At 45.5% G+C, this 26,540-nt stretch overlaps 1 protein-coding gene across 1 annotated transcript in view; it reads left to right on the forward strand.

Annotated features, from left to right (window-relative positions):
- Positions 1-1,547: 1,547 nt before the first annotated feature.
- LOC110536801 (zinc finger SWIM domain-containing protein 6) overlaps positions 1,548-26,540 on the forward strand; it is a 70,163-nt gene continuing 45,170 nt past the window's right edge. The window contains exon 1 of the mRNA XM_036937055.2: positions 1,548-2,148. Coding sequence (XP_036792950.2) covers positions 1,722-2,148 — 427 coding nt within the window. The 5' untranslated portion in view covers positions 1,548-1,721. The remainder of the gene's footprint in view (positions 2,149-26,540) is intronic.

Here is a 26,540-nt window from a genome sequence, read left to right on the forward strand (position 1 = left end):
GTTTCAGAGCCACCAGCAGTAACCCGTGGAGGTGTTTCAGAGCCACCAGCAGTAACCCGTGGAGTTGTTTCAGAGCCACCAGCAGTAACCCGTGGAGGTGTTTCAGAGCCAACAGCAGTAACCCGTGGAGGTGTTTCAGAGCCACCAGCAGTAACCCGTGGAGGTGTTTCAGAGCCACCAGCAGTAACCCGTGGAGGTGTTTCAGAGCCAACAGCAGTAACCCGTGGAGGTGTTTCAGAGCCACCAGCAGTAACCCGTGGAGGTGTTTCAGAGCCAACAGAAGTAACCCGTGGAGGTGTTTCAGAGCCACCAGCGGTAACCTGTGGAGGTGTTTCAGAGCCAACAGCAGTAACCTGTGGAGGTGTTTCAGAGCCACCAGCAGTAACCCGTGGAGGTGTTTCAGAGCCAACAGCAGTAACCCGTGGAGGTGTTTCAGAGGCCGAGTTGGACCCAAACACACTTATGCTCTCACACTTTTTTAAATATCAAAAAATCACACACGCTTTCCCCGTTTTTAAAATGTTTTTGCTATATGGCTTACCATTTGGCTGAGACCCGTGTCACCAACACCTAAACAATTCAACACAACTTTATTTATCCCCTGGGGACAAAACAGGACACTTCTGCGTTTCCCCGGGCTCTCTCTCCACTCTATCGAGACATGAATCACACTGAGAAATTACCTCTTTGGCACAGTGGATTCCTGCCTGCCTTCAGGGGAGCATTGAGGCAGGGCAGTCGGTTAAGGCCCATTGACAGCAACTGGGCTGGGGGACTTGGTCTGTCTTGTTCCTGTGTAATTAATTACTCCTCTCAAAAAGGGGAGAAAATGTGACATGGGGGGATCTGTCCTAGTGTAATAACAATGTTGTGGATAGGAATAATACTTGTCTGAATCTGTTGCAATGAATGACATTGCATTGATTGTCCAAAGATTACAACACTCTCCATTTTAGATGCAATAATACATCACATTTTCTAATCAATTAACCCTGTCTCCAGGCTGCAGGGTTTTACTGAACACCACTGAGACTCCCACATCAGATTAAATTAACCTCCACTCTGCATATTTCTCTCTACCCTTCTCTTTCTTTCTCTCTCTACCTTTACCCCATTTTCATGACTCTCCCTCTCCCCTCTTTTTCCTTTCTCACTCCTTCTCTCTCCATGCCCACCACATTCCTTTGGAACTGTACGTCACATAGGGCGTCTCTGTATTCCAGCACGCCCGTCCCCCTCTCGCCGAGCCACGAGGCCCGGCCAACTGACAGTTACAATCACCACCCAACGGATCCAACCCCCCCTTTACCCCCGTTTTTCGCGTTTTGCGCCCACGACTGCCTTCTCAGTCCGTCAAGAGAAATGTCAATGGTCGCCCATCATTTTCATTACAAGGCCTGTACATCCTGAAAAACATATATATAAGTTCCCCGGCACCTTCCCAACTCGTCCTGTTCGAACGAGCTGCCTCACAAAGGATTTGCCGACGTTCGGGAATTCCGCCTTTCATTCCCTTTTTAGAACCGGATAGGCCCCGCCCCTTTCTCAATTTGTCAACACAAAGGGATTTGACAACATTGTAAACGGACCGCCCACCATGCCCAAATAAGGTCCATTTGCCCATACACGGCACACAATCGATTCTAGCGTAACCTTTTCCCTTCCTTATCCAGTTTATATGGTACGTTGACTTCCGCCGTCGATGTTAAAGCAGTGCTATCATGGCGGAGCGCGTTCAGCAGCCCCCAGCCAAACGGCTCTGCTGTAGACCGGGTTATAACACGAATTGTAGACAGGGACAACGGGCCGGGGGTACGTTATGTGGCGGTTCGGGTGCGGCCCAAGGCGGGTCGAGCAAAACCCAGACCCCGGAGTCTCTGTTGGACATCTCGGCCCGGAAAGTGGCTGAGAAGTGGCCGTTTCAACGGGTAGAGGAGCGCTTCGAACGGATCCCGGAGCCCGTACAGAGACGGATCGTTTACTGGTCTTTCCCAAGGAGTGAACGGGAGATCTGCATGTATTCTTCGTTCAGTACAGGGGGAGAGGAGAGTGGAACTAGCGGGGAAAATATTGATGAGACGCGGCTGCCTTTCAGACGAGGCATCGCTCTGTTGGAGAGCGGCTGTGTGGACAACGTATTGCAAGTCGGTGAGTAGAAGGACCCAAGTGGATGAAAAATAACATTTTATTTTATTTGAGTTATGGTCAAAACTAGAACACGAAACAACATAGGTTGAAATATATTACTAAAGCAGCGAGAAACGAAAAAGGAAGTGTGTTGAATTAGGTTTGAACAAAGGGGAATGAGGCGACAAAAGGGGGAGGGTTAAATCGCCGAGCTGCGTTGGCGCTATGTGTGTTGGCTATATGATGGTCCTTTTTACAAAAATCCTAATTCTATTTTTCTAACAATATATTGGTTATTATAATACAGTTGGCTATGTCTATGTACCATAATACATGTGCTATGCTTGAAGTGATTTTTGTTTTGTTTGCTTGGTTGAAAAATAGCGTAACCATTACGGAAGTAGATGGGGGATTTAATAAATGTGACCATATACTTGACTCGCATTCTAACATTTTCATATTTTCATTTAGCCTGCCACAAATAGGCTAATAGTCTATTTTCATACTTTGAACTGAAAAAGGCGATGCTTTTCTGGGCAGTGCGTGTGTCGCGTAATACGGTTCAGGGCTGAAACCTTGTCGACTGTGTTTATTTTCCGAAGTGAAAGGCATGGGGGAGGTTTTCTGGTTTAACCAGCTAGAACATAGCTCTCAGCTGAATTGACAGTTATTTCTACGTACGTGCCATCCTATTTATTCACTAGAAATATGTAGACTAAAACGATTACAGACGATTATGCTATGCAATCAAATCATGTTATATTTGAGTAACTGAGAAATAGCCGTTTTGGTAACACAGTTTTGACCGAGGATCGTATTTTAGCCTACCCAGTGCGCATATTGAACAGCCGTGAGGCATTCCCATTGAAAGCCTTGGTACTTTGTTCCCATTTTCATGTTCATTTGTCTTTTCAGCTTTCTGTCACCCTCCAAAAGGAAGGCAAACAAATGCGTATTTTTATTTATTTTCACTGCTTGTTGGAAAGGGGTGGACGTAATCGCGATTTAAAGCCACATTGACTATTTTTTTTAAATGGACCTTGAGATGCACCAAATTGCTGCTAATTGGGTCAAGTATGCTTATTTCCGTCATTGTAATAACCATTAGCAGGCCTACCAAAATGTAGCCTTACATACTAATGAACGCACGGTCACGTAATTAACCCCCCTGTCGACCCTGAGATACCTGCGGGGCTCCCTCCACATTCGAACTCATATGCCACCTTTGTTGTGAGTTCATTAGAGCTCTCCATCCCCCGCCTTTGGAAAGCGTTCAGCGTTCTAATCCCATTACTCTGCGTGGTTAATCTGAATTGTAATACAATATGCAAAAGTAATTTTCTGCATGGCAATCCATCCCTCCCTGTCCCCTCCTCCCTCTGAACGCAGTGGATCGGCTGGGCTTTGTGCCCTAGCCACAGTGCCAACAGAGCTCCAGGCTGCTGACTATCTAACACATTATACTATAGACCCAGGCCTGTGTCTTTATCTAGTCTATAGGCAGAGCACCGCTACAGCGGGTCTGAAATTGTCACCCTTGATAAAGATGAGCAAATGACTGTATAATATAAATAATTCAAATATTGAGCTATATTGTATGCTCAAAATACATTTTAAATTATATTTTTTACTAATAAAATTGCTCAGAGAAATATTTGTTGTAATATTTAGTAAAAAGTCATATTTTTATTGACTCCCCTGTTTTCAATACATTTTCAATAACACACCATGAAAGGATAATGGTACTGGCCATTTTTCTAAAAGAGTTGGAAAACACATCCATACAGAATCCTTCCAGATCCTTGATATCCTTCATCTGCTCTTATGAACTGCCCTCTTTCATCCAAAAATCCACCACCATATTTCACAGTAGGTATGGGGCTCTTTTCTGCTTATGCATTCCAATTTCTACGCCAAACCCAACACAGGTGTGTGTGGCCAAAGAGCTCTATTTTCATTTAATCTGACCAAAGCACTGGTTCCAATCTGTGCAAAATGCCGTTTTAGCAATATCCAGGCGTTTACATTTCTTAGATGACATGAAAATAGAGCTCTTTGGCCAATCACACCAGTGTTAGGTTTGATGTTGAAATTAGAATGCATGAGCAGAAAATAAACCAATACCTACTGTAAAATATGGTGGTGGATCTTTGATGTTATGGGGCTATTTTGCTTCCACTGGTCCTGGGGGCTCTTGTTAAGGTCAACGACATCATGAACTTTACCCAGTACCAGGACATTTTAACCGAAGACCTGGTTGCCTCTGCCTGGAGGCTGAAAGTTGTCCGCAAGTGGAGTTTCCAGCAAGACAATAACTGCAAGCACTCATCAAAATCCACAAAAACGGTTAATTGGTCTCAACATTTTGCAATGGCCATCTGTCTCCAGACTGGAAACCCGTTGAAAACCTGTGGTTTGAATTAAAGAGGGCCGTCCATAAGGCCGGATGGAGGATTTCAAGGATCTGGAAGGGTTCTGTATGGAGGAATGGTCTAAAGATCTCTCCCAATGTGTTCGTCAACTTTTCAAACATTTTAGAAAAAGGCTCAGTGCCGTTCTCCTCACAAGGGGAGGTATTGAAAGGTATTGGAAACAGAGGTGTCAATCTTTTTAACCCCTACCTTTTTTGGATAAATGTTTTTGTTTGTTGACTTGTTAATTAAAATCTCTTTCTCTGAGAAATTGTATTAGTATACAATATAATTTCCCCCTTTGTGCATGCATTATAGCTCAGTATTTTAATTATTTATTTTAGTCATTTCTGCTCATCTTTATCAAGGGTATCAATTATTTCCGACCCTGCTGCATATCCTCTAGTCTTTCTGCTCATATTGGGAAAGAAAGAAGATAAATGATTCCTCCTCTATCAAGAGGCTCTCCTTTCTCCTTATTTTCCACAGGGTTTGCTGCCGATTTTCCGATTAAAAAAAAAAAAAAAAAATCCTGTCAGAGATGAGCATGCCTCTCTCCTTTGTGTGTGTGTAAGCGTGTGCGTAGGGCTCAATCTGCATGCTAGCAATGGGGAATGACAGCAGAAAAAACCCAGGGAGGGTTTCTTGGCTGCTTGCACCACAGCCTGGAATTTACTGGAAGAATGGAGCCAAGAATTGATAAATAAAACATGCAATCTTCCCACACGTGCTTCAGCAAGAGGGTGAAGAATAGGAGAGGGGGGTTCGTTGTGAACAGACCTGGGGGAGAGGATCCGTTACAGATCTGTTTGGCACACATGCATATGTACAGTGTGGTATACAGTACACACCCTCTCTACACAGGAAGTACACATACACACACAGTATATGTGACGTGTAGGTTAACTGCCTGCTTAACATCCAAATTATTATTACCTTATTGACGGTCAAAATCATATGATCATTTTCTTGACACCCATAACACGTTATGACATGGTCATAACCGTGTCATAATATGTCATAACAGCTGACATAACCTGTTTTTATAATATGGTCATAACACTGACATATAGTTAGACCTGTTGTGATATATATTGTTTTATTTTATGGCTGGTTATAACATCTACATAAGTGTCAACCTACCACACAAGGCAAAACATTCCATTACACCATAGCCTACGTGTCAACAGTATGTTTTTGATCTATTTCTATACACAGAACCGATCAAAAGTTTGATCACACCTACTCATTACATTTATATATATATATATATATATATACTTTTTTTCTACATTGTAGAATAATAGTGAAGACATCGAAACTATGAAATAACTCATGGAGTCATGTAGTAACCAAAAAATATATTTTATATTTGAGATTCTTCAAAGTTGCCACCCGTTGCCTTGAGGACAGCTTTGCACACTCTTGGCATTCTCTCAACCAGCTTCATAAGGGATGCTTTTCCAACAGTCTTGAAGTAGTTCCCACATATGCTGAGAATTTTTTGGCTGCTTTTTCTTCACTCTGCGGTCCATGTCATACCAAACCATCTCATTTGGTTTGAGGTCGGGTGATTGTGGAAGCCAGGTCATCTGATGCAGCACTCCATCACTCTCGTTCTTGGTCAAATAGCCCTTACACAGCCTGGGTGTGTGTTGGGTCATTGTCCTGTTGAAAAACAAATTATAGTCCCATTAAGCGCAAACCAGATGGGAAGGTATATCGCTACAGAATGCTGTGGTAGCCATGCTGGTTAAGTGTGCCTTGAATTCTAAATTAATCAGACAGTCTCACCAGCAAAGCACCATCACACCACCACCTCCATGCTTCACGGTGGGAACCAAGCATGCAGAGATCATCCGTTCACCTACTCTGCGTCTCACAAAGACACGGTGGTTGTAATCAAACATCTCAAATTTGGACTCATCAGACAGATTTCCCCTGGTCTAATGTCCATTGCTCGTGTTTCTTGCCCCGAGCAAGTTTCTTCTTATTATTGGTGTCCTTTAGTAGTGGTTTCTTTGCAGCAATTCACCCACAAAAGCCTGACTCATGCAGTCTCATCTGAACAGTTTATGTTGAGATGTGTCTGTTACTTGAACTCTGAAGCATTTATTTGCGTTGCAGTCTGAGGTGCAGTTAACTCTAATGAACTTATCATCTGCAGCAGAGGTAACTTGATTCCATGAGTTATTTCATAGTGTCGATGTCTTCACTATTATTCTACAATGTAGAAAATAGTAAAAATAAAGAAAAACCCTTGAATGAGTAAGTGTGTCCAAACTTCTGACTGCTACTGTGTGTATAAATATATCAGAAATATACTGTTGACATGTAGGCTAATTTGAATAAATGTCAGTTTTTACTTTAGGTGTCATAATCAGTCAAAATAACGCAATATATGTCATAGCAGGTGTGAAAATGTGTCATTAGTGTTATGACCATGTTGTGTTTGCTATTATGACACTGGGTATTAAGTAAAGTGTAACATGTCATATTCCTCAATGTTGTTTTGGATGAAAAACATATGGTTGTTAATGTCTCTGCTGAATTGTCTGTCACTGGCAGGTGTCCCAGTCAGTCTGTTTTATCCCAAGGCCAAATTAGAGGCCCTACCTATCTAGCCTGCTCAGGTCCTGCTGATTGGAAAGCTACTTATCTGATAGCCAGCTCATAGTAAACATGTCATGGACATGACTGCCTGGATGAGAGAGAAACACACACACACAGGACGGGCTATGGCTAGCGCTCCTCTCTCTCACAGGGATCTATCACTGCTGTTAGCGGTCTAAAAAACACTGACACGTTGCAGTGTGTGTGTCTTTCTGTGTGGATAAATACACGTTTCACTGTGCAAGCAGGTGCAGGCAAGTCCTTTTCCATATGGGCATGTGGAATACAGAACCGTGAGAAGGCAAACGTAGGAAAGTGAAGGGAAATAAATATTAGCCTTTTTTTCTAACTAATGTCTTCATACGTGCCTAAGGTTGTTATTGTTATGCAATGTGTTGTCATCCTCCGGTAACTGGTTATAAATGGTGTAGGCCTATTACACGTTTATAACCATGTCTTTCTATTCACAGACGTTAGTAATGTACTGTCTTATGTATCATGCATTCATTACCTCATTGTTAGACGTTAAGATTCATTATCCCCTTTATAAATGCATTATCCTGTCCTCTAGCAGCGTGTGTCGTGTCAACATTGATCCAGCTTGTAAAGCAGCTCCTAAACCCCTCCCACGACACCCCAATGAGGTCAAGTTCAACCCCTCCCCCTCTCCTTTACCTCAGTGACCCCATCTCTCTCCCCCCCCCCCCAGCTTGTCTGTCTGTTTCCATCTGTCTCTGTTCTATGAGGTCAGAGTTCATCAACACGGATCCTATTAGCTGTGAGTGTCTTATTGCTGAGACAGGACTTTGGGGGATTTGAGTGAGATGTTATGGTGTGTGCGCGTGGATCCATGCATGCGTGTCTGCCTGTACGTGTTGTTTTGGGGGATGGGAGAGATGATATCTTTGATAATCATAACCAGAAGACAGCAAAGGTTTTACTCTCTCTACTGAGGGAAGTCGGAGTGTATTTGTGTCGACCAGAATGTAGGCTGGTGTGAACTGTCGTGCTCTCAGTCATTCACTGACCAGTATCTAGTGTTGACAGGACAGTTTGGCCATTTAACATGACATAACATAACAGATTAATATGCTGCTATATAAAGATACAAGCACCCCAGTATAACCTGATGTCATGTTTGTACAACAACGTTGCCTCTGACCATATGACACTGGCCCAGGAAGGAGCATATTGTGGTTACAACTTAATCCAGAAATGATTGGCATTAAGACTGTCTGCCATAAGATATGTGAGTGACGTAGACCCAGTCTATCATCAGACAGGGCATGTTTATTTTCTTTGTGTAAGCCCTAGCTGTGTTTAGTGGGCTGAGTTCATTATAACCACGCAGGCCATACACACTGCTAGTCATGCATGACAGAATAGCACACTGCCATTTTAGGCCCAGAAATGGCAGAATATGCATATCAGGGCCAAGGTCTACAGAACCCAGGCTTCACTGCCTAACTCCCTCACTGTTTCTCTGGTCCTCTGAAGTGACTTCATTCCTCTGTCTCCTCTCCTCGTTTTGCACTGATATGAGCGAGTTGAGCAGGGGAAAGACAGCCACGACGGGCTTCCGCCATGTTACTTTCACTTTCTTCCAACTCTTTTCAGATCATTACAGATTAAGTAGAGGACATGATGCAATGGGTTTGTGTGTCAAGTGTTTCTGGAGGCTACTTCTGTATTTAGAGCTTCTGTCACCATTATTCTGGATTTTACAGCCTTTTACCTCTATTTACAGCCATTTACCTCTATTTACAGCCATTTACCTCTATTTACAGCCATTTACCTCTATTTACAGCCATGTACCTCTATTTACAGCCTTTTACCTCCATTTACAGCCATTTACAGCCATGTACCTCTATGTACAGCCATGTACCTCTATGTACCTCTATGTACAGCCATGTACCTCTATTTACAGCCATGTACCTCCATTTACAGCCATGTACCTCCATTTACAGCCTTACAGCCATGTACCTCCATTTACAGCCATGCACCTCCATTTACAGCCATGTACCTCCATTTACAGCCATGTACCTCAATTTACAGCCATGTACCTCCATTTACAGCCATGTACCTCCATGTACAGCCATGTACCTCCATTTACAGCCATGTACCTCCATTTACAGCTGTTTACCTCCTTTTAAATCTATTTATGTTTAACTTAGGCTAACTTCATTACAACATCACTGAGATTAGTGTTACCGAGGTTTTCACCATCAGAATGCAGAGTGCAGAATTGAATACTTGGCATGGGGCTGTTGTTGTAGAGACTCCAGGGGCACTGGGCTGAGGGGAGGAAGACGGTACACTTAAGGGTAAGTCCGTATCAAAGCCTGAGCTCTTATAGCTGGTCGTCTACTCATGTTCTAGAGACATGAAGGAGGAGGAGCGCAGGAGAGTGATAGAGCAAGTCTTCTTCCTCATTACAGGTGCATCCTGCTGGTCAGTGGTTGGAGCTGAGGGCTGTGGTCTGGTCCTGGCGTGGGGATGGCAGAGTGTCACCACACAGTCAAATCTCACCCTGCCTCAGATCAGACTCTCACACAGGGCTTTGATGTCCCTCCCTCTGCTACAAGCATTTACAACCAGACTACTGCACAGGACACTACTTCTGGCTACGTTCACTATGGTGTACCAGAAGGCCAGGGTTTTGTTCCAGACAAAGCAAGTGTAAAGGTTGCGTGAAGGATGGCAGAACAGGCCTGACATGCTCTCCAGCTACCAGATGGGTGTTCAGGGTAATAATGGTAGGATAATGACACGTTGTGTAATAATAACACATTCATAACCTCCATTGTCGCTCAGTAAGACCAATGTTGGCCTTTCCCCTCCTATCATCACCGTCTCAGACACACACACACATTATTTATTATATTTATATATCTATATTCACACACACCTTGACCCGTGTGCTTTGAAGTGTCAGATGGTGAAGGTTCATATGCATTCTCTATAAAACATAGGGTCTGTACATATGGTACAGCCGGTTAGGGTTTACACACCAGACAATGCCTTATGGAGAGGCTGGCTAGGCTTTATAGACTCATGTCTGTTATGTGAGAGATGTGGCCCAGCCTGTTGGTGAATTCCACTGTGGTAGAGGGGGGGGGTTTGATTCTGAAGTGATGGTGTTGAACACGAACAATAGAGTTGTACCGAACAGAATGCAAATAGAATGTTTGTTTACTGACTCTATTGTAACACTCACTCATTGCAGTGCACGTGAAACCCCAAGGCCCTAGCAGATTTAGGCACTGATTTTAATGCTGGCTATCTCATCTGCAATCCTCAATCCAATCAATGTTCCGGCGTTCTCCTGAACGATCGCGTGCACTCACTCACTCACACTCTGTCTCTCTACTGGGCTCGATGTTGTTTATCAGTATAAAAGTGAGAGCAAATGGCAACTTTTTCTGCCTCACATTATCCATTTTTATTGGAGCTGCAGTATGGTTAGGCAGTGAACCAAGGCAGAACCACCACACAGAGGGCATCATACACATTATAGCAGAGAAGTCCAGATCTGTACAGCCTACATTAATATGAAGCGTTTTCGAGATTTCAGAGTTAGTCTGACACACTTTATCAATAGGTGGAGGTGGGGATGTAGGCCTATTTAGACTTTTCTTAGTATGATGTACAGATGTATTGTAGTATTGTAGTGGTTCTGCAGTAGTGGTAGTTGGAGAGGGAGGTTGAAAACTAAAGAGGTATGGTGAAGGGTGGGAAGAGAGGTATCTGTGGTAGAGGTGAAATGTTTCCTCTGGTGCCATTTCTCATGTCCCGTGTGTAAATCCTGTGTAGTTTTCCTGTTCTAAGTCCTGGAGTTCTGCCTGGGTATTTCTCATGTCCCGTGTGTAAATCCTGTGTAGTTTTCCTGCTGTTCTAAGTCCTGGAGTTCTGCCTGGGTATTTCTCATGTCCCGTGTGTAAATCCTGTGTAGTTTTCCTGCTGTTCTAAGTCCTGGAGATCTGCCTGGGTATTTCTCATGTCCCGTGTGTAAATCCTGTGTAGTTTTCCTGCTGTTCTAAGTCCTGGAGTTCTGCCTGGGTATTTCTCAGCTCCGTGCGGCTGAAATTCCCAAACTACATAATTTACCCCTGGATTCAGGAGGAAAAATACAGACATGAGCAAAAGTAGACTCACTCACTCACTCACTCACTCACACTCTCTCTCTCTCTCTCACACACACACACACACACACACACACACACACACACACACACACACACACACACACACATTATTGTTGTTGCATTGTCCAGAAGGAACCTGCAAGAAGCATTTCATTGGACGATGTATACCATGCATATCCCGTACATACCACTAATGAAACTTGAAACACAAACGGCCACATACCCCAATGTGGCTTTATCTTTCTTCTTATCAGCCGTACAGACCAAATCTATCACACACACACACACACACACACACACACACACACACACACACACACACACACACACAGTGGCCTCCCTTAAAGGGGATGTGTCGGTAGAGGATTATTTGTACCCATAGAGCTCTGATCAAGTCAAAGCCTGCTGCTCCCAAAGCATCATGGGATTACTGTTGCTCAGCGCAACACCCAACAAAACTCTGGCAGCATGGAACTATTAGGCTATGGAACCAGTTCCCTGAGCCAACAACTACCTGCCTGCCTGTGACATTCCAAACACACCATGCGTGACACTTCTAGAACATTCTAACACTCAAAACACACTGCTTTGCTACTTGCCATGTTTCCTAAATCTTCTTTTCTCCAGTGGGTCAGATAAAGGCAGCGGAGAGGCCTAGCTAGTCCAAGGGTCTTTAGAAGACGGAGAATACCTCGTCTACAGATGTGCTGTACGTACCTTTCTTAATGAGATGTCAGACAGACCCACACATTTCCCCCACCTCTTCTCCTCGCCTATCCCATCTCTGAATAGAAATAGTGTTGAGGTGCCAGAGCTCAACCTCACTGTGTGTATCTGTGCCACACTGGTTGTGCGTCACACACGTCAGGGTGTCAGCCGTATGCTCGGCGTGTTTAGCCAGCATCCTGGGGAAGGGACAGGGATGGCCAGACAGGATGGTAGGTACTAGGTAATACCCTGCGTTTGGACCTTGGCCTGCTCTCTGTTTTATAGAACACTTGTACTGAACCTGTAGAGAGACGTAATGGGCTGTGTGTGTTCTCACTGACCTTCTGAACCCCAAGTCACCTATTATCAGGCATGTGCTGCTTCCTGCTTCCTACATTCCCCCTCTCCCCTCTCTCTCCTGTTCTCTCTCTCTCCTGTTCTCCCTCTCCCCTATCCCGCTCTCTCCCATATCCCGCTCTCTCTCCTGTTCTGTCTCTCCTATCCCGCTCTCTCCCATATCCCGCTCTCTCTCCTGTTCTGTCTCCCATATCCCGCTCTCTCCCCTATCCCGCTCTCTCTTCTGTTCTGTCTCCCCTATCCCGCTCTCTCCCCTATCCCGCTCTCTCCCCTATCCCGCTCTCTCTCCTGTTCTGTCTCTCCTGTTCTGTCTCTCCTATCCCGCTCTCTTCCCTATCCCGCTCTCTCCCATATCCCGCTCTCTCTCCTGTTCTCTCTCTCTCCCCTATCCCGCTCTCTCCCCTATCCCTGTTCTCTCTCTCCTGTTCTCTCTCTCCTGTTCTCTCTCTCCTCTCCCTCTCCCATATCCCGCTCTCTCTCCTGTTCTCTCTCCTCTCTCTCCCCTATCCCGCTCTCTCCCCTATCCCGCTCTCTCTCCTATCCCGCTCTCTCTCCTATCCCGCTCTCTCTCTCGTATCCCGCTCTCTCTCTCCTATCCCGCTCTCTCTCCTATCCCGCTCTCTCTCCCCTATCCCGCTCTCTCTCCCCTATCCCGCTCTCTCTCCCCTATCCCGCTCTCTCTCCCCGATCCCGCTCTCTCTCCCCGATCCCGCTCTCTCTCCCCGATCCCGCTCTCTCTCTCCTATCCCGCTCTCTCTCCTGTTCTGTCTCTCCTGTTCTGTCTCTCCTATCCCGCTCTCTTCCCTATCCCGCTCTCTCCCCTATCCCGCTCTCTCCCCTATCCCTGTTCTCTCTCTCCTGTTCTCTCTCTCCTCTCCCTCTCCCATATCCCGCTCTCTCTCCTGTTCTCTCTCCTCTCTCTCCCCTATCCCGCTCTCTCTCCTATCCCGCTCTCTCTCCTATCCCGCTCTCTCTCTCGTATCCCGCTCTCTCTCTCCTATCCCACTCTCTCTCCCCTATCCCGCTCTCTCTCCCCTATCCCGCTCTCTCTCCCCGATCCCGCTCTCTCTCCCCGATCCCGCTCTCTCTCCCCGATCCCGCTCTCTCTCCCCGATCCCGCTCTCTCTCCCCTATCCCGCTCTCTCTCCCCGATCCCGCTCTCTCTCTCCTATCCCGCTCTCTCTCCCCTATCCCGCTCTCTCTCTCCTATCCCGCTCTCTCTCTCTCCTATCCCGCTCTCTCTCCCATATCCCGCTCTCTCTCCTGTTTTGTCTCTCCTATCCTGCTCTCTCCCATATCCCATTCTCTCTCCTGTTCTCTCTCTCTCCCCTATCCCGCTCTCTCTCTCCTGTTCTCTCTCTCCTCTCCCTCTCCCCTATCCTGCTCTCTCCCTATCCCGCTCTCTCCCATATCCCGCTCTCTCTCCTGTTCTCGCTCCTCTCTCTCTCCCCTATCCCGCTCTCTCCCCTATCCTGCTCTCTTTCTCCTGTTCTCTCTCCTGTTCTCTCTCCTGTTCTCTCTCCCGCTCTCTCCTCTCTCTCTCCCCTATCCTGCTCTCTCTCTCCTGTTCTCTCCCTCTCCCCTATCCTGCTCTCTCTCTCCTGTTCTCTCTCCCGCTCTCTCCTCTCTCTCCTGTTCTCTCTCCCGCTCTCTCTCCTCTCTCTCTCCTGTTCTCTCTCCCGCTCTCTCTCCCCTCTCTCTCCCCTATCCTGCTCTCTCTTTCTTGTTCTCTCTCTCTCCCTCTCCCCTGTCCTGCTCTCTCTCCCGCTCTCTCCTCTCTCTCCCCTATCCCCTATCCCGCTCTCTCCCCTATCCTGCTCTCTCTCCTGTCCTCTCTCGCTCCCTCTCCCATATCCCGCTCTCTCCTGTTCTCTCTCTCTCCTATCCTACTCTCTCTCCTGTTCTCTCCCTCTCCCCTATCCTGCTCTCTCTCTCCTGTTCTCTCTCCCGCTCTCTCCTCGCTCTCCTGTTCTCTCTCCCGCTCTCTCTCCTCTCTCTCTCCCCTATCCTGCTCTCTCTCTCCTGTTCTCTCTCTCTCCCCTATCCTGCTCTCTCCTGTTCTCTCCCCCCTCTTTGTGTCTGACTAATGACGGACAAATTAGAGATTAGGGGCTTTAGTGGGCCCCTCTGGTTACCATAGCAGCCAGACTACTAACACACACACCCCCTCTGGGTCCTACACAGGCTCACACATGCCCTACCTGGCTTTCCTGTGTGTTTTGTGTGAACGCGTACTCTGTGTGTGTGATGGCCAAATCCAACGGAACGAATGAAGCAGAGAAAACCAGACCAGCCTGAAGGGAAACTGGTTCACTGGTACACGGTGAGGGGGAGGGAAATGAAGAGTAGGGGAAAGTTCAGAGAGTCAGGGAGGGGCAAGCAGAGGGGCAAGCAGAGGGGCAAGCGTATCAGTAGGTGTGTGTGCTGAGTAAAGCAGCGAGGAGAGTGCTGAGCTGGTCTGCTGATTGTACAGAACCGACAAGCAGGGCTGTAGCCTATGGCCCTGACAAACACACACAGTTGAAGCGGTTATTCTTAGTCACACTCAAAAGCCACAGAGGATTTCCACGTCTGCTGTCTGTTAAGTCATCTAACTGACTGGCAATTATTGTTCCACTGAACATTACTGTACATGAACTCCCTCAGTTATCAGTAACGCCCACCCCCACACTAAGACTCAACTTCTCACACGCACACACACCAGTAGTCTGAGTCACAGAAGGAGTGTTTATACCTCTCTCTGTCGTGTACCATGGCATAAGGTGTGTGTGTGTGATGTTTGTGGGTAAGAGTGTGTCATTGCCATAAATCAGTTACTCATTAATTTCCTGCTCGGTAAGTTAGGGTTGGGGGTTTCTGCTACACCAGTCAGAACCAGGATGTTGGTGTAATGTTGGACAAAGAGGAGGAAGAGGCTAGACCCTAACCCTGAAGCATGTGTGAGCTTGCATGGTAGAAGTACGTGACGGGGCAAGGGAAAGGTGCTGTGTCAACTGATAGGTGGAAGGAGACATCGTGCTGCCCTCGTCACACACACTGGGATGGATTCTCCAGGCTGGTTATGTGCAACCCCCCCCCCCCCCTCCAAATGCAGTGCAGCAGGTGTGTGTGTTACTCTTTTTAAACATTAGGACGGAACCAGAGGTTATGGACGGTAACACACAGCTCTCTGCAGCTGGCCATTATAACAGCTGACCAAACTTGGCTCACTGGAAGTCTGCTCTGCTGTGAGAGGCTGTGGGAGCTCCATCATGCTCTGCTGTGAGAGGCTGTGGGAGCTCCATCATGCTCTGCTGTGAGAGGCTGTGGGAGCTCCATCATGCTCTGCTGTGAGAGGCTGTGGGAGCTCCATCATGCTCTGCTGTGAGAGGCTGTGGGAGCTCCATCATGCTCTGCTGTGAGAGGCTGTGGGAGCTCCATCATGCTCTGCTGTGAGAGGCTGTGGGAGCTCCATCATGCTCTGCTGTGAGAGGCTGTGGGAGCTCCATCATGCTCTGCTGTGAGAGGCTGTGGGAGCTCCATCATGCTCTGCTGTGAGAGGCTGTGGGAGCTCCATCATGCTCTGCTGTGAGAGGCTGTGGGAGCTCCATCATGCTCTGCTGTGAGAGGCTGTGGGAGCTCCATCATGCTCTGCTGTGAGAGGCTGTGGGAGCTCCATCATGCTCTGCTGTGAGAGGCTGTGGGAGCTCCATCATGCTCTGCTGTGAGAGGCTGTGGGAGCTCCATCATGCTCTGCTGTGAGAGGCTGTGGGAGCTCCATCATGCTCTGCTGTGAGAGGCTGTGGGAGCTCCATCATGCTCTGCTGTGAGAGGCTGTGGGAGCTCCATCATGCTCTGCTGTGAGAGGCTGTGGGAGCTCCATCATGTTCCACAGCTCAACACTGGAGGGGTTTAGCAAACACATCTCTGTAATAGACCCCAGAGCTGCATTGTTTTCCCATATCTCTCTCTCTCTCCTCTCTCTCTGTCTCCCTGTCTCCTCTCTCTCTGTCTCTCCCTCTCTCTCTCCTCTCTCTCTGTCTCTGTCTCTCTCTGTCTCCTATCTCTCTGTCTCTCTCTCCTCTCTCGCTCTGTCTCCTCTCTCTCTCCTGTCTCTCGGTCTCTCTCTCTCTGTCTCCTCTGTCTCCTATCTCTCTCTGTCTCCTATCTCTCTCTGTCTCCTATCTCTCTCTGTCTCCTATCTCTCTCTGTCTCCTCTCTCTGTCTCCTATCTCTCTCTGTCTACTATCTCTGTCTCCTATCTCTCTCTGTCTCCTATCTCTCTGTCTCCTCTCTCTCTGTCTCTCTGTCTCTCTGTCTCTGTCTCTCCCTCTCGCTCTCTCTCCCTCTCCCTCTCTCTGTCTCTGTCTCTCTCTCTGTCTCTCTCCCTCTCTCTCTCTCTCTCTCTGTCTCTCTCCTCTCTGTCTCTCTCCTCTCTGTCTCCTATCTCTCTCTCTCTCTCTCTGTCTCTCTGTATCTCTCTCTGTCTCTCTCCCTCTCTCTCTCTCTCTCTCTCTCTGTCTCTCTCTCTCTCAGTATCCTCTCTGTCTCTCTCCTCTCTGTCTCTCTCCTCTCTCTCTGTCTCCTCTCTGTCTCTCTCCTCTCTGTCTCTCTCCTCTCTGTCTCTCTCCTCTCTGTCTCTCTCCTCTCTCTGTCTCTCTCCTCTCTCTGTGTCTCCTCTCTCTCTCTCTCTCTCTCTCTCTCTCTCTCTCTCTCTGTCCGTCTCTCTCTCTCCCTCTGACTGTCTCTCTGTGTCTCTCTCTGTGTCTCTCTCTGTCTCCTCTCTGTCTCTCTCTCTCTCTCTCTCTCTCTCTCTCTCTCTCTCTGTCTCTCTGTCTCTCTCTCTGTGTCTCTGTCTCTCTCCTCTCTCTGTCTCCTCTGTCTCTCTCCTCTCTGTCTCTCTCCTCTGTCTCTCTCCTCTCTCTGTGTCTCCTCTCTCTCTGTCTCCTCTCCCTCCCTCTCTCTCTGTCTCTCCCTCCCTCTGTCTCTCTCCCTGTCTCTCTCTCTCTCTCCTCTCTCTCTGTCTCCTCTCTGTCTGTCTCATCTGTCTCTCTCCTCTCTGTCTCTCTCCTCTCTCTGTGTCTCCTCTCTCTTTGTCTCCCTCTCTGTCTCTCTGTCTCTCTGTCTCTCTCTCTGTCTCTCTTCTCTCTCTCTGACTCCTCTCTGTCTCTCTCCTCTCTGTCTCTCTCCTCTCTGTCTCTCTCTCTGTCTCTCTTCTCTCTCTGACTCCTCTCTGTCTCTCTCCTCTCTGCCTCTCTCTTCTCTCTGTGTCTCCTCTCTGTCTCTCTCCTCTCTCTGTCTCCTCTCTCTCTCTCTCTCTCTCTCCTCTCTGTCTCTCTCCTCTCTGTCTCTCTCCTCTCTGCCTCTCTCCTCTCTGCCTCTCTCCTCTCTCTTTGTCTCCTCTCCCTCCCTCTCTCTCTGTCTCTCCCTCCCTCTCTCTGTCTCTCTCTCTGTCTCTCTCTCTCTCTCTGTCTGTCTCCTCTGTCTCTCTCCTCTCTGTCTCTCTCCTCTCTGTCTCTCTCCTCTCTGTCTCTCTCCTCTCTGCCTCTCTCCTCTCTCTGTGTCTCTCTGTCTCTGTCTCTGTGTCTCTCTCTCTCTCTCTGTGTCACTCTGTCTCTCTGTGTCTCTCTGTCTCTCTCTGTCTCTGTGTCTCTCTCTCTGTGTCTCTCTGTCTCTGTGTCTCTCTCTCTGTGTCTCTCTGTCTCTGTCTCTCCCACCTTTATGTAATTCCTTCATTTTCAGTAATGAATGTTGTCTGTCCTTGTTGAGTAAATGTTTCCCAGCCTCATGGAAACCTCCTGGCTGTGTAGCACAGTTTGGTCACACTGTTGTTCTGAGGTGCCATTCATCTGTTATAGTTTGAAACTGTGTAGCTAGTTTAGTTTCTTTAACTTGCTCCCTCTGCCAACACCAGCAGAATGGATCTTTTGTCTGGAGTTGTTTATCCGAGTGGTGGGAACGAGAGACCTTTGGGAAAGATAACTATTTGTGCTCCCAGCAGTGTGTGTGTGTGTGTGTGTGTGTGAGGCTAAAGAAATGATTTGGGACAGTATACGTCAGGGAACGCTACTGAAATTAAAAAGAGAACAAATGTAATGCCAGCCATTTTTATTTTCCCTCCTCCACCTGATACTCTGACAGTTGAATTTTTCAGCAGGTCTTTCCAGGAGTTGGACTGGTAATCGGTGCAGTCAGTGTGTATGTGTGTGACAGATCTGGGTTACAGTGTAGTGCTGTTCTTAGGAGAGGGAATGTGTTAGTTAGCTGTGGATCATAATGAACTCTTCATCTCTCCTCCTTACCCTCTCTGTCCTTTTTCAGTTTTCCTTGATTTTTACACACACTTATGAGAAATAAATACAATTGTTTGTTATAGAAGTACAACTAATTGCTACTAATTAAAAATAGAAAAGCAACTTACCCCTCTCGGAAGTAACTATAGTGTACTATGCTTGTCTGTGCGTCCCCTCTCACTTAAAAGCAGCCAGATTCGCTCTTTCTGTACTGTCTGTGAAATCTGTTCACCCCTTTCTGTCTGTCCCCCTCTCCCTCCCAGAAGTGTCTTTTTAAACGCCATCCCCTTCTCTCTGTTTTCAGTGAGCACAGGAAAGGGGCGATTGCTGTTTGCAATGCAGTGATTTCTCTGAATAATTCAACTGAAATACAAGAAGGAGAAGAAGATCAAAAACGGGCAAAACAAGAAAGAAACTAAATAAGTAGAAGTGCTCCAATGCATGGTACATGTTTGTGTATTGGTGGATCAGTGTGTGTGACTGTGTGTCACTGTTGGAGGCCATAAACAGAGAAAAAGAGAGCGGCCTACACCAGCTAACTTAACGCGTGACGGCACACACACACCGGTCCCTTTTGTGGCCAGTGAAATGGACGCCATAAAAAACACAGCTACAATAGTGTCCAGTCTGAGTTGCCAGACTCTTTACACCTCCTCCACTGTTGTTAAGGACCTTTCTTTCTTTCTCTCCTTTTTCCAAGGTCTCTCTCCTTTTCCGAGGTAGTTTTAAACCATTTCTCTGTGTGTTTGAGTCTCTTGTTGTATAGGGTGTCTCTCCTCCTTTTTCCTGAGGTCAATTCATGTTGTTTTCAGACAGAGCTACAGGGTGTCTGGTTGGAAAGAATCTCTTCCTCTGAGGTGTACAGTCTGCTACTGGCTTTAGTGGTGTAAAGGAAAACCTATACATTGAAGTTCAAGAAGAAATTATCCTTATAGTTATTGAATAGGCCAATGAATTGTAGTCAGTAACCCTTTACATTTACATTTTAGTCATTTAGCAGACACTCTTATCCAGAGCCACATACAGTAGTGAGTCATTTAGCAGACACTCTTATCCAGAGCCACATACAGTAGTGAGTCATTTAGCAGACACTCTTATCCAGAGCCACTTACAGTAGTGAGTCATTTAGCAGACACTCTTATCCAGAGCCACTTACAGTAGTGAGTCATTTAGCAGACACTCTTATCCAGAGCCACATACAGTAGTGAGTCATTTAGCAGACACTCTTATCCAGAGCCACATACAGTAGTGAGTCATTTAGCAGACACTCTTATCCAGAGCCACTTACAGTAGTGAGTCATTTAGCAGACACTCTTATCCAGAGCCACTTACAGTAGTGAGTCATTTAGCAGACACTCTTATCCAGAGCCACTTACAGTAGTGAGTCATTTAGCAGACACTCTTATCCAGAGCCACTTACAGTAGTGAGTCATTTAGCAGACACTCTTATCCAGAGCCACTTACAGTAGTGAGTCATTTAGCAGACACTCTTGTCCAGAGCCACATACAGTAGTGAGTCATTTAGCAGACACTCTTATCCAGAGCCACATACAGTAGTGAGTCATTTAGCAGACACTCTTATCCAGAGCCACTTACAGTAGTGAGTCATTTAGCAGACACTCTTATCCAGAGCCACTTACAGTAGTGAGTCATTTAGCAGACGCTCTTATCCAGAGCCACTTACAGTAGTGAGTCATTTAGCAGACGCTCTTATCCAGAGCCACATACAGTAGTGAGTCATTTAGCAGACGCTCTTATCCAGAGCCACTTACAGTAGTGAGTAATTTAGCAGACGCTCTTATCCAGAGCCACTTACAGTAGTGAGTCATTTAGCAGACACTCTTATCCAGAGCCACATACAGTAGTGAGTCATTTAGCAGACGCTCTTATCCAGAGCCACTTACAGTAGTGAGTCATTTAGCAGACACTCTTATCCAGAGCCACTTACAGTAGTGAGTCATTTAGCAGACACTCTTATCCAGAGCCACATACAGTAGTGAGTCATTTAGCAGACACTCTTATCCAGAGCCACTTACAGTAGTGAGTCATTTAGCAGACACTCTTATCCAGAGCCACTTACAGTAGTGAGTCATTTAGCAGACACTCTTATCCAGAGCCACATACAGTAGTGAGTCATTTAGCAGACACTCTTATCCAGAGCCACTTACAGTAGTGAGTCATTTAGCAGACACTCTTATCCAGAGCCACTTACAGTAGTGAGTCATTTAGCAGACACTCTTATCCAGAGCCACATACAGTAGTGAGTCATTTAGCAGACGCTCTTATCCAGAGCCACATACAGTAGTGAGTCATTTAGCAGACGCTCTTATCCAGAGCCACTTACAGTAGTGAGTCATTTAGCAGACGCTCTTATCCAGAGCCACTTACAGTAGTGAGTCATTTAGCATACGCTCTTATCCAGAGCCACATACAGTAGTGAGTCATTTAGCAGACACTCTTATCCAGAGCCACATACAGTAGTGAGTCATTTAGCAGACGCTCTTATCCAGAGCCACTTACAGTAGTGAGTCATTTAGCAGACGCTCTTATCCAGAGCCACTTACAGTAGTGAGTCATTTAGCAGACGCTCTTATCCAGAGCCACTTACAGTAGTGAGTCATTTAGCAGACACTCTTATCCAGAGCCACTTACAGTAGTGAGTCATTTAGCAGACGCTCTTATCCAGAGCCACTTACAGTAGTGAGTCATTTAGCAGACACTCTTATCCAGAGCCACATACAGTAGTGAGTCATTTAGCAGACACTCTTATCCAGAGCCACTTACAGTAGTGAGTCATTTAGCAGACACTCTTATCCAGAGCCACATACAGTAGTGAGTCATTTAGCAGACACTCTTATCCAGAGCCACATACAGTAGTGAGTCATTTAGCAGACACTCTAATCCAGAGCCACATACAGTAGTGAGTCATTTAGCAGACACTCTTATCCAGAGCCACTTACAGTAGTGAGTCATTTAGCAGACACTCTTATCCAGAGCCACATACAGTAGTGAGTCATTTAGCAGACACTCTTATCCAGAGCCACATACAGTAGTGAGTCATTTAGCAGACACTCTTATCCAGAGCCACTTACAGTAGTGAGTCATTTAGCAGACACTCTTATCCAGAGCCACTTACAGTAGTGAGTCATTTAGCAGACACTCTTATCCAGAGCCACATACAGTAGTGAGTCATTTAGCAGACACTCTTATCCAGAGCCACTTACAGTAGTGAGTCATTTAGCAGACACTCTTATCCAGAGCCACTTACAGTAGTGAGTCATTTAGCAGACACTCTTATCCAGAGCCACATACAGTAGTGAGTCATTTAGCAGACACTCTTATCCAGAGCCACTTACAGTAGTGAGTCATTTAGCAGACACTCTTATCCAGAGCCACATACAGTAGTGAGTCATTTAGCAGACGCTCTTATCCAGAGCCACATACAGTAGTGAGTCATTTAGCAGACACTCTTATCCAGAGCCACTTACAGTAGTGAGTCATTTAGCAGACACTCTTATCCAGAGCCACATACAGTAGTGAGTCATTTAGCAGACACTCTTATCCAGAGCCACATACAGTAGTGAGTGTATATATTTTTGTACTGATCTCTGGGGGAATCGAACCCACAACCCTGGCGTTGCAAGTGCCATGCTCTACCAACTGAGCCACATGGGAACCTCTTACAGTGTGGAAATGGCCAAATTGAAATGTTTCTAACAGAAGAACTATACAAATCATGTCCATGACCGCGATAGCAATTAAAAGAGAACACTTTGGACATTATGGGGAAATTATCAGACCAAAAGGTGAATCCAAACATTACACTGTTGATTTGATATGCATTTTACATTTACTGTACTTTTCACAGCATGTATTGATAATGAAATCTGAGAATACTCTGGATACATTCAGGAACATGATAAGAATATTTGGAGTAGGTGCAAGATGAGGGGGAAACTATTAGAAGGGACTGAGTGTGAGATCTAACTGGTGTCTCCAAGTGGTCACACACTTCTTCCAACTGTCTACGTCATGTTAATGCACCTTTATGACTCAAGGAAAGAGCCTTCAATGATTTGTTTGAGTTCTCTTAGCTTTGCCATTGAGGAACTGAAACAAACACACTTGTAGTTGTTTGTTTGGAACACAGCCTTGCGTCCCCAGAATCACACAATTACTGTTGCTGTTTACGCAACCCAAAAAAGTTCCATTATAAATCGCAATCTGTGTCAGGTGGGCATCATTTGAAAGCTTTATTCTACTACCAATGTGGAGATCATAAACGTTGACACTGGAATGGAAATGTGAAGTGCACGTTTAGACTCGTGGGTGTGTGGTTTGCTTGTATGACATCAAAGCAATATTTATTATACTCCTCAACATCAGATCTGTCTGTTTGAATTACTGGCACACAGCTCAGACACTCATGTATACCCTACAAGACATGCCACGAGGTCTCTTCACAGTCCAGAACAGACTATGCGAGGCACACAGTACTACATGGAGCCATGACTACATGGAACTCTATTCCACATCAAGTAACTGACGCAGGCAGTAAAATTACATTTAAAAAACAGATTAAAAAAACACTTTATGGAACAGCGGGGACTGTGAAGCAATACAAACATTGGCACATATACACACACACACACACACACACACACACAGGATAACACACACACACAGGATAACACACACACACACACACAGGATAACATACACACTATACATACACATGTATTTTGTACTGTAGGGGCCTGAGGGCACACAGTGTGTTGTGAAATCTGTGAATGCATTGTAGTGTTTTAAAATGATATAAACTGCCTTCATTTTGCTGGACCCCAGGAAGAGTAGTTGCTGCTTTGGCAGGAACTAATGGGGATCCATAATAAATACAAATACAAATCTCATCTTTCAGAACACATCGACGCCTCATGATTTAAAGCATTGTCCTCACTCCGACAACAACAAATGTGCAAAAGTGGCCCAATTAGCTGGAGGGATGGGGGCATCTTCTTGTGGCGCGCGGTCCTCAAGTTCAGAATGACTCTCAGTCAAAACCAATACAGCACTGTATAGTGCAGAACCTGAGCTCTGACATAACGTATAGCATGTTACTGTACAGCCACTGCATTAAGCACTCATCAATTACAAAATCTGCCTTTTTCATTGCGTATAAGGGATGACTGAAGCGCTGAGTTGAAAGGTTTAACTTGTCAGTTCATGCACCTTGGTTTTACTGCACCACACGTAGCGACAGCAGCAGTGTTGTCAGATATAATTAATTAATTAATATGTTAATTGGTGAGTGTGTGTTGGTACAGTGAGGAGACGCTCTATATGAGGAGACGTCTTCAGAGGGACACAGATTGGCCTACTTTACGCAAATCCTCATCGACCCAATTCAGAGCTTTGTGGAGCATCCTCCTCCACACACACACAGACCCTCGCCCCCCCTCATGCACTCCCCCTCACACCCTCCCCACACCTCTTGTTGTTGTCTACAGAGCATGCTCTATTCCTATTGGCTGTGGTAAGGAATGGGAGGGTAGCTAGCCATTGTCTAATAACTACACAGTTAAAGGCGGTCTTTGTCACAGTGCTGTGAGAACCAGAATGGCCCCTCTAGCCAGCCGTCTCGACGGGCAACCAACTGGACAGCCTCTGGCATGACAGGGTCCTTACAGACAGCCCCATAGGGTGCCACTGCTCTCTCACAGGCCATGATGGGCTGACCCTTATTATGCCCCACTAAAAGCCCTTCTCAGTTTTCCATTTACTGGACCTATAGTTAATCATCCATTGACTCCATTGTATGTGGAGGGATAACATTGATTCCTCTAATTCAGAGCAGAAGCGCAGATATTGAGATGAGCGAGATGCAAGCCTTCGCTCTCACACAGCATGTGCACGGGTTCGCTTTACGCTCTTCCAGGGTGGTAGTCATGGGACCAAAACAGAGAAGTTGAGCCTCACGCTTCATTGCTCTTAGTTGTTGCGGAAATTGACCCACTATGCTGATTACTTTCTGAATCTACGTCATATCACAGTCTACCCTTTAAAATGGTAGTCTAGTTGTCTAGTTGCTGTGGTAGGCAGTTAAGGGTTAATGCATCTCTAGATAGTGTGTATGTGTATATAGTCTGTAGTGGTAGTTGAGGGTTAAGTCTGGTTGCCGCGCACTGCTAGGCAGTATTATGTTCTGTAATGGTAGTTGGTCTTTTTTTGTATTTTATTAGGATCCCCATTAGCTGTTGCAATAGCAGCGGCTACTCTCCTGGGGCCGGATTCACAAAACCTTCTTAACAACCTCTTAAGGATCCGCCCCTTTTTTCAATTTTCGTCTGAAATGACATACCCAAATCTAACTGCCTGTACCTCAGGCCCCGAAGCAAGGATATGCATATTCTTGGTACCATTTGAAAGGAAACACTTTGAAATTTGTGAAAATGTGAAAGGAATGTAGGAGAATACAACACAATAAATCTGGTAAAAGATAATACAAAGAAAAAAACAACCGTTCCTTTGTATTTTATTTTGTATCATCTTTGAAATACAAGAGGCCATAATGTACTATTCCAGCCCAGGTGTAATATACATTCTGGCCACTAGATAGCAGCAGTGTATGTGAAAAGTTTTAGACTGATCAACTATTGTTTTAGACTGATCAAACTATTGCATTTCTGTTCAAAGTTTTGTATCAAGACTGGCCAAATACGCCTAATTTGTTAATTAATAACTTTCTATGTTCAAAATGTGCACTTTCCTCAAACAATAGCGTGCTATTATTTCACTGTAATAGCTACTGTAAATTGGACACTGCAGTTAGATTAACAAGAATTTAAGCTTTCTGCCAATATCAGATATGTCTATGTCCTGGGAAATGTTCTTGTTACTTACAACCTCATGCTAATCGCATTAACCTACGTTAGTTCAACCGTCCCGTGGAAGGGACAATGACCCCGAAGAAGTTTTAAGAAGAAATTTCTTCTTAACTGCCATTTTTCCTTAAATATAGACTTAAGAAGAAAGTTAAGCAAAGTTGCTATTCCTCAATAAAGTTATTGGAAATGTTCTTAAGGGTTTTCCTAAGTTTTTTTATTTTATTTTTATTTCACCTTTATGTAACCATGTAGGCTAGTTGAGAACAAGTTCTCATTTACAACTGCGACCTTGCCAAGTTTCTTCCTAAGAAAAAAGTTAAGAATAAATGTGATTCTTGAAAATAATGCTTTAACTTTAGACGGCTAAACTCTTGTCTTGAGATAAATTGATACTTTTGTAACCATTAATATTTTCTTGCGCTACTGACACAGTTGGCTATCGGATATTTAAATACAGCAAGAATACAAATTATACACGCATTATCTAGCTAGCTAGTAATTAACAATATATTACAATATTCTAGAAGTGTTAAACAGCTAGCGCTATCGCATCAATTTGCAAAGAAGAACTTGGCTGACTTAGCTATTGTTGGCTATAATGTCTTTACATGTTAGCTAGTTAACGTAGCTAACTAACTTACTGGTCTCTCAGCTCCCTTCTTAGCAGCCAACTTGTTGTCGAACCACTTTTTTTTTTAATGGCGTAACTGTCCCTTGCCATACCCCCGCCGGCAGAGACCGACTCGGCCACTCTCGCCAACATCAAGTCTCCCCAACATCAACCTTTTCCTGGCTGTTATTTCCTCCACCATGACTTCAATCTCTTTTTTAAAATATTTTTTTGATTTTGATATCGCTAGTCAGATGGTTATAATGTGTGAAAAATAATGAAATAACCCCAAAAATGTTTTACCTTCCCTGTCACAGGTTTATTTATTGGTTTCAAGCACGTCACTAATGTCAAAGCCACCTAAGAAGATATTTACACATTCCTAAGAACATTTTGAGGAATTGCATTTACAA

This window comes from Oncorhynchus mykiss, chromosome 12, assembly GCF_057628025.1.
Source record: "Oncorhynchus mykiss isolate SJ-2025 chromosome 12, ASM5762802v1, whole genome shotgun sequence".
Lineage (NCBI taxonomy): Eukaryota > Metazoa > Chordata > Actinopteri > Salmoniformes > Salmonidae > Oncorhynchus > Oncorhynchus mykiss.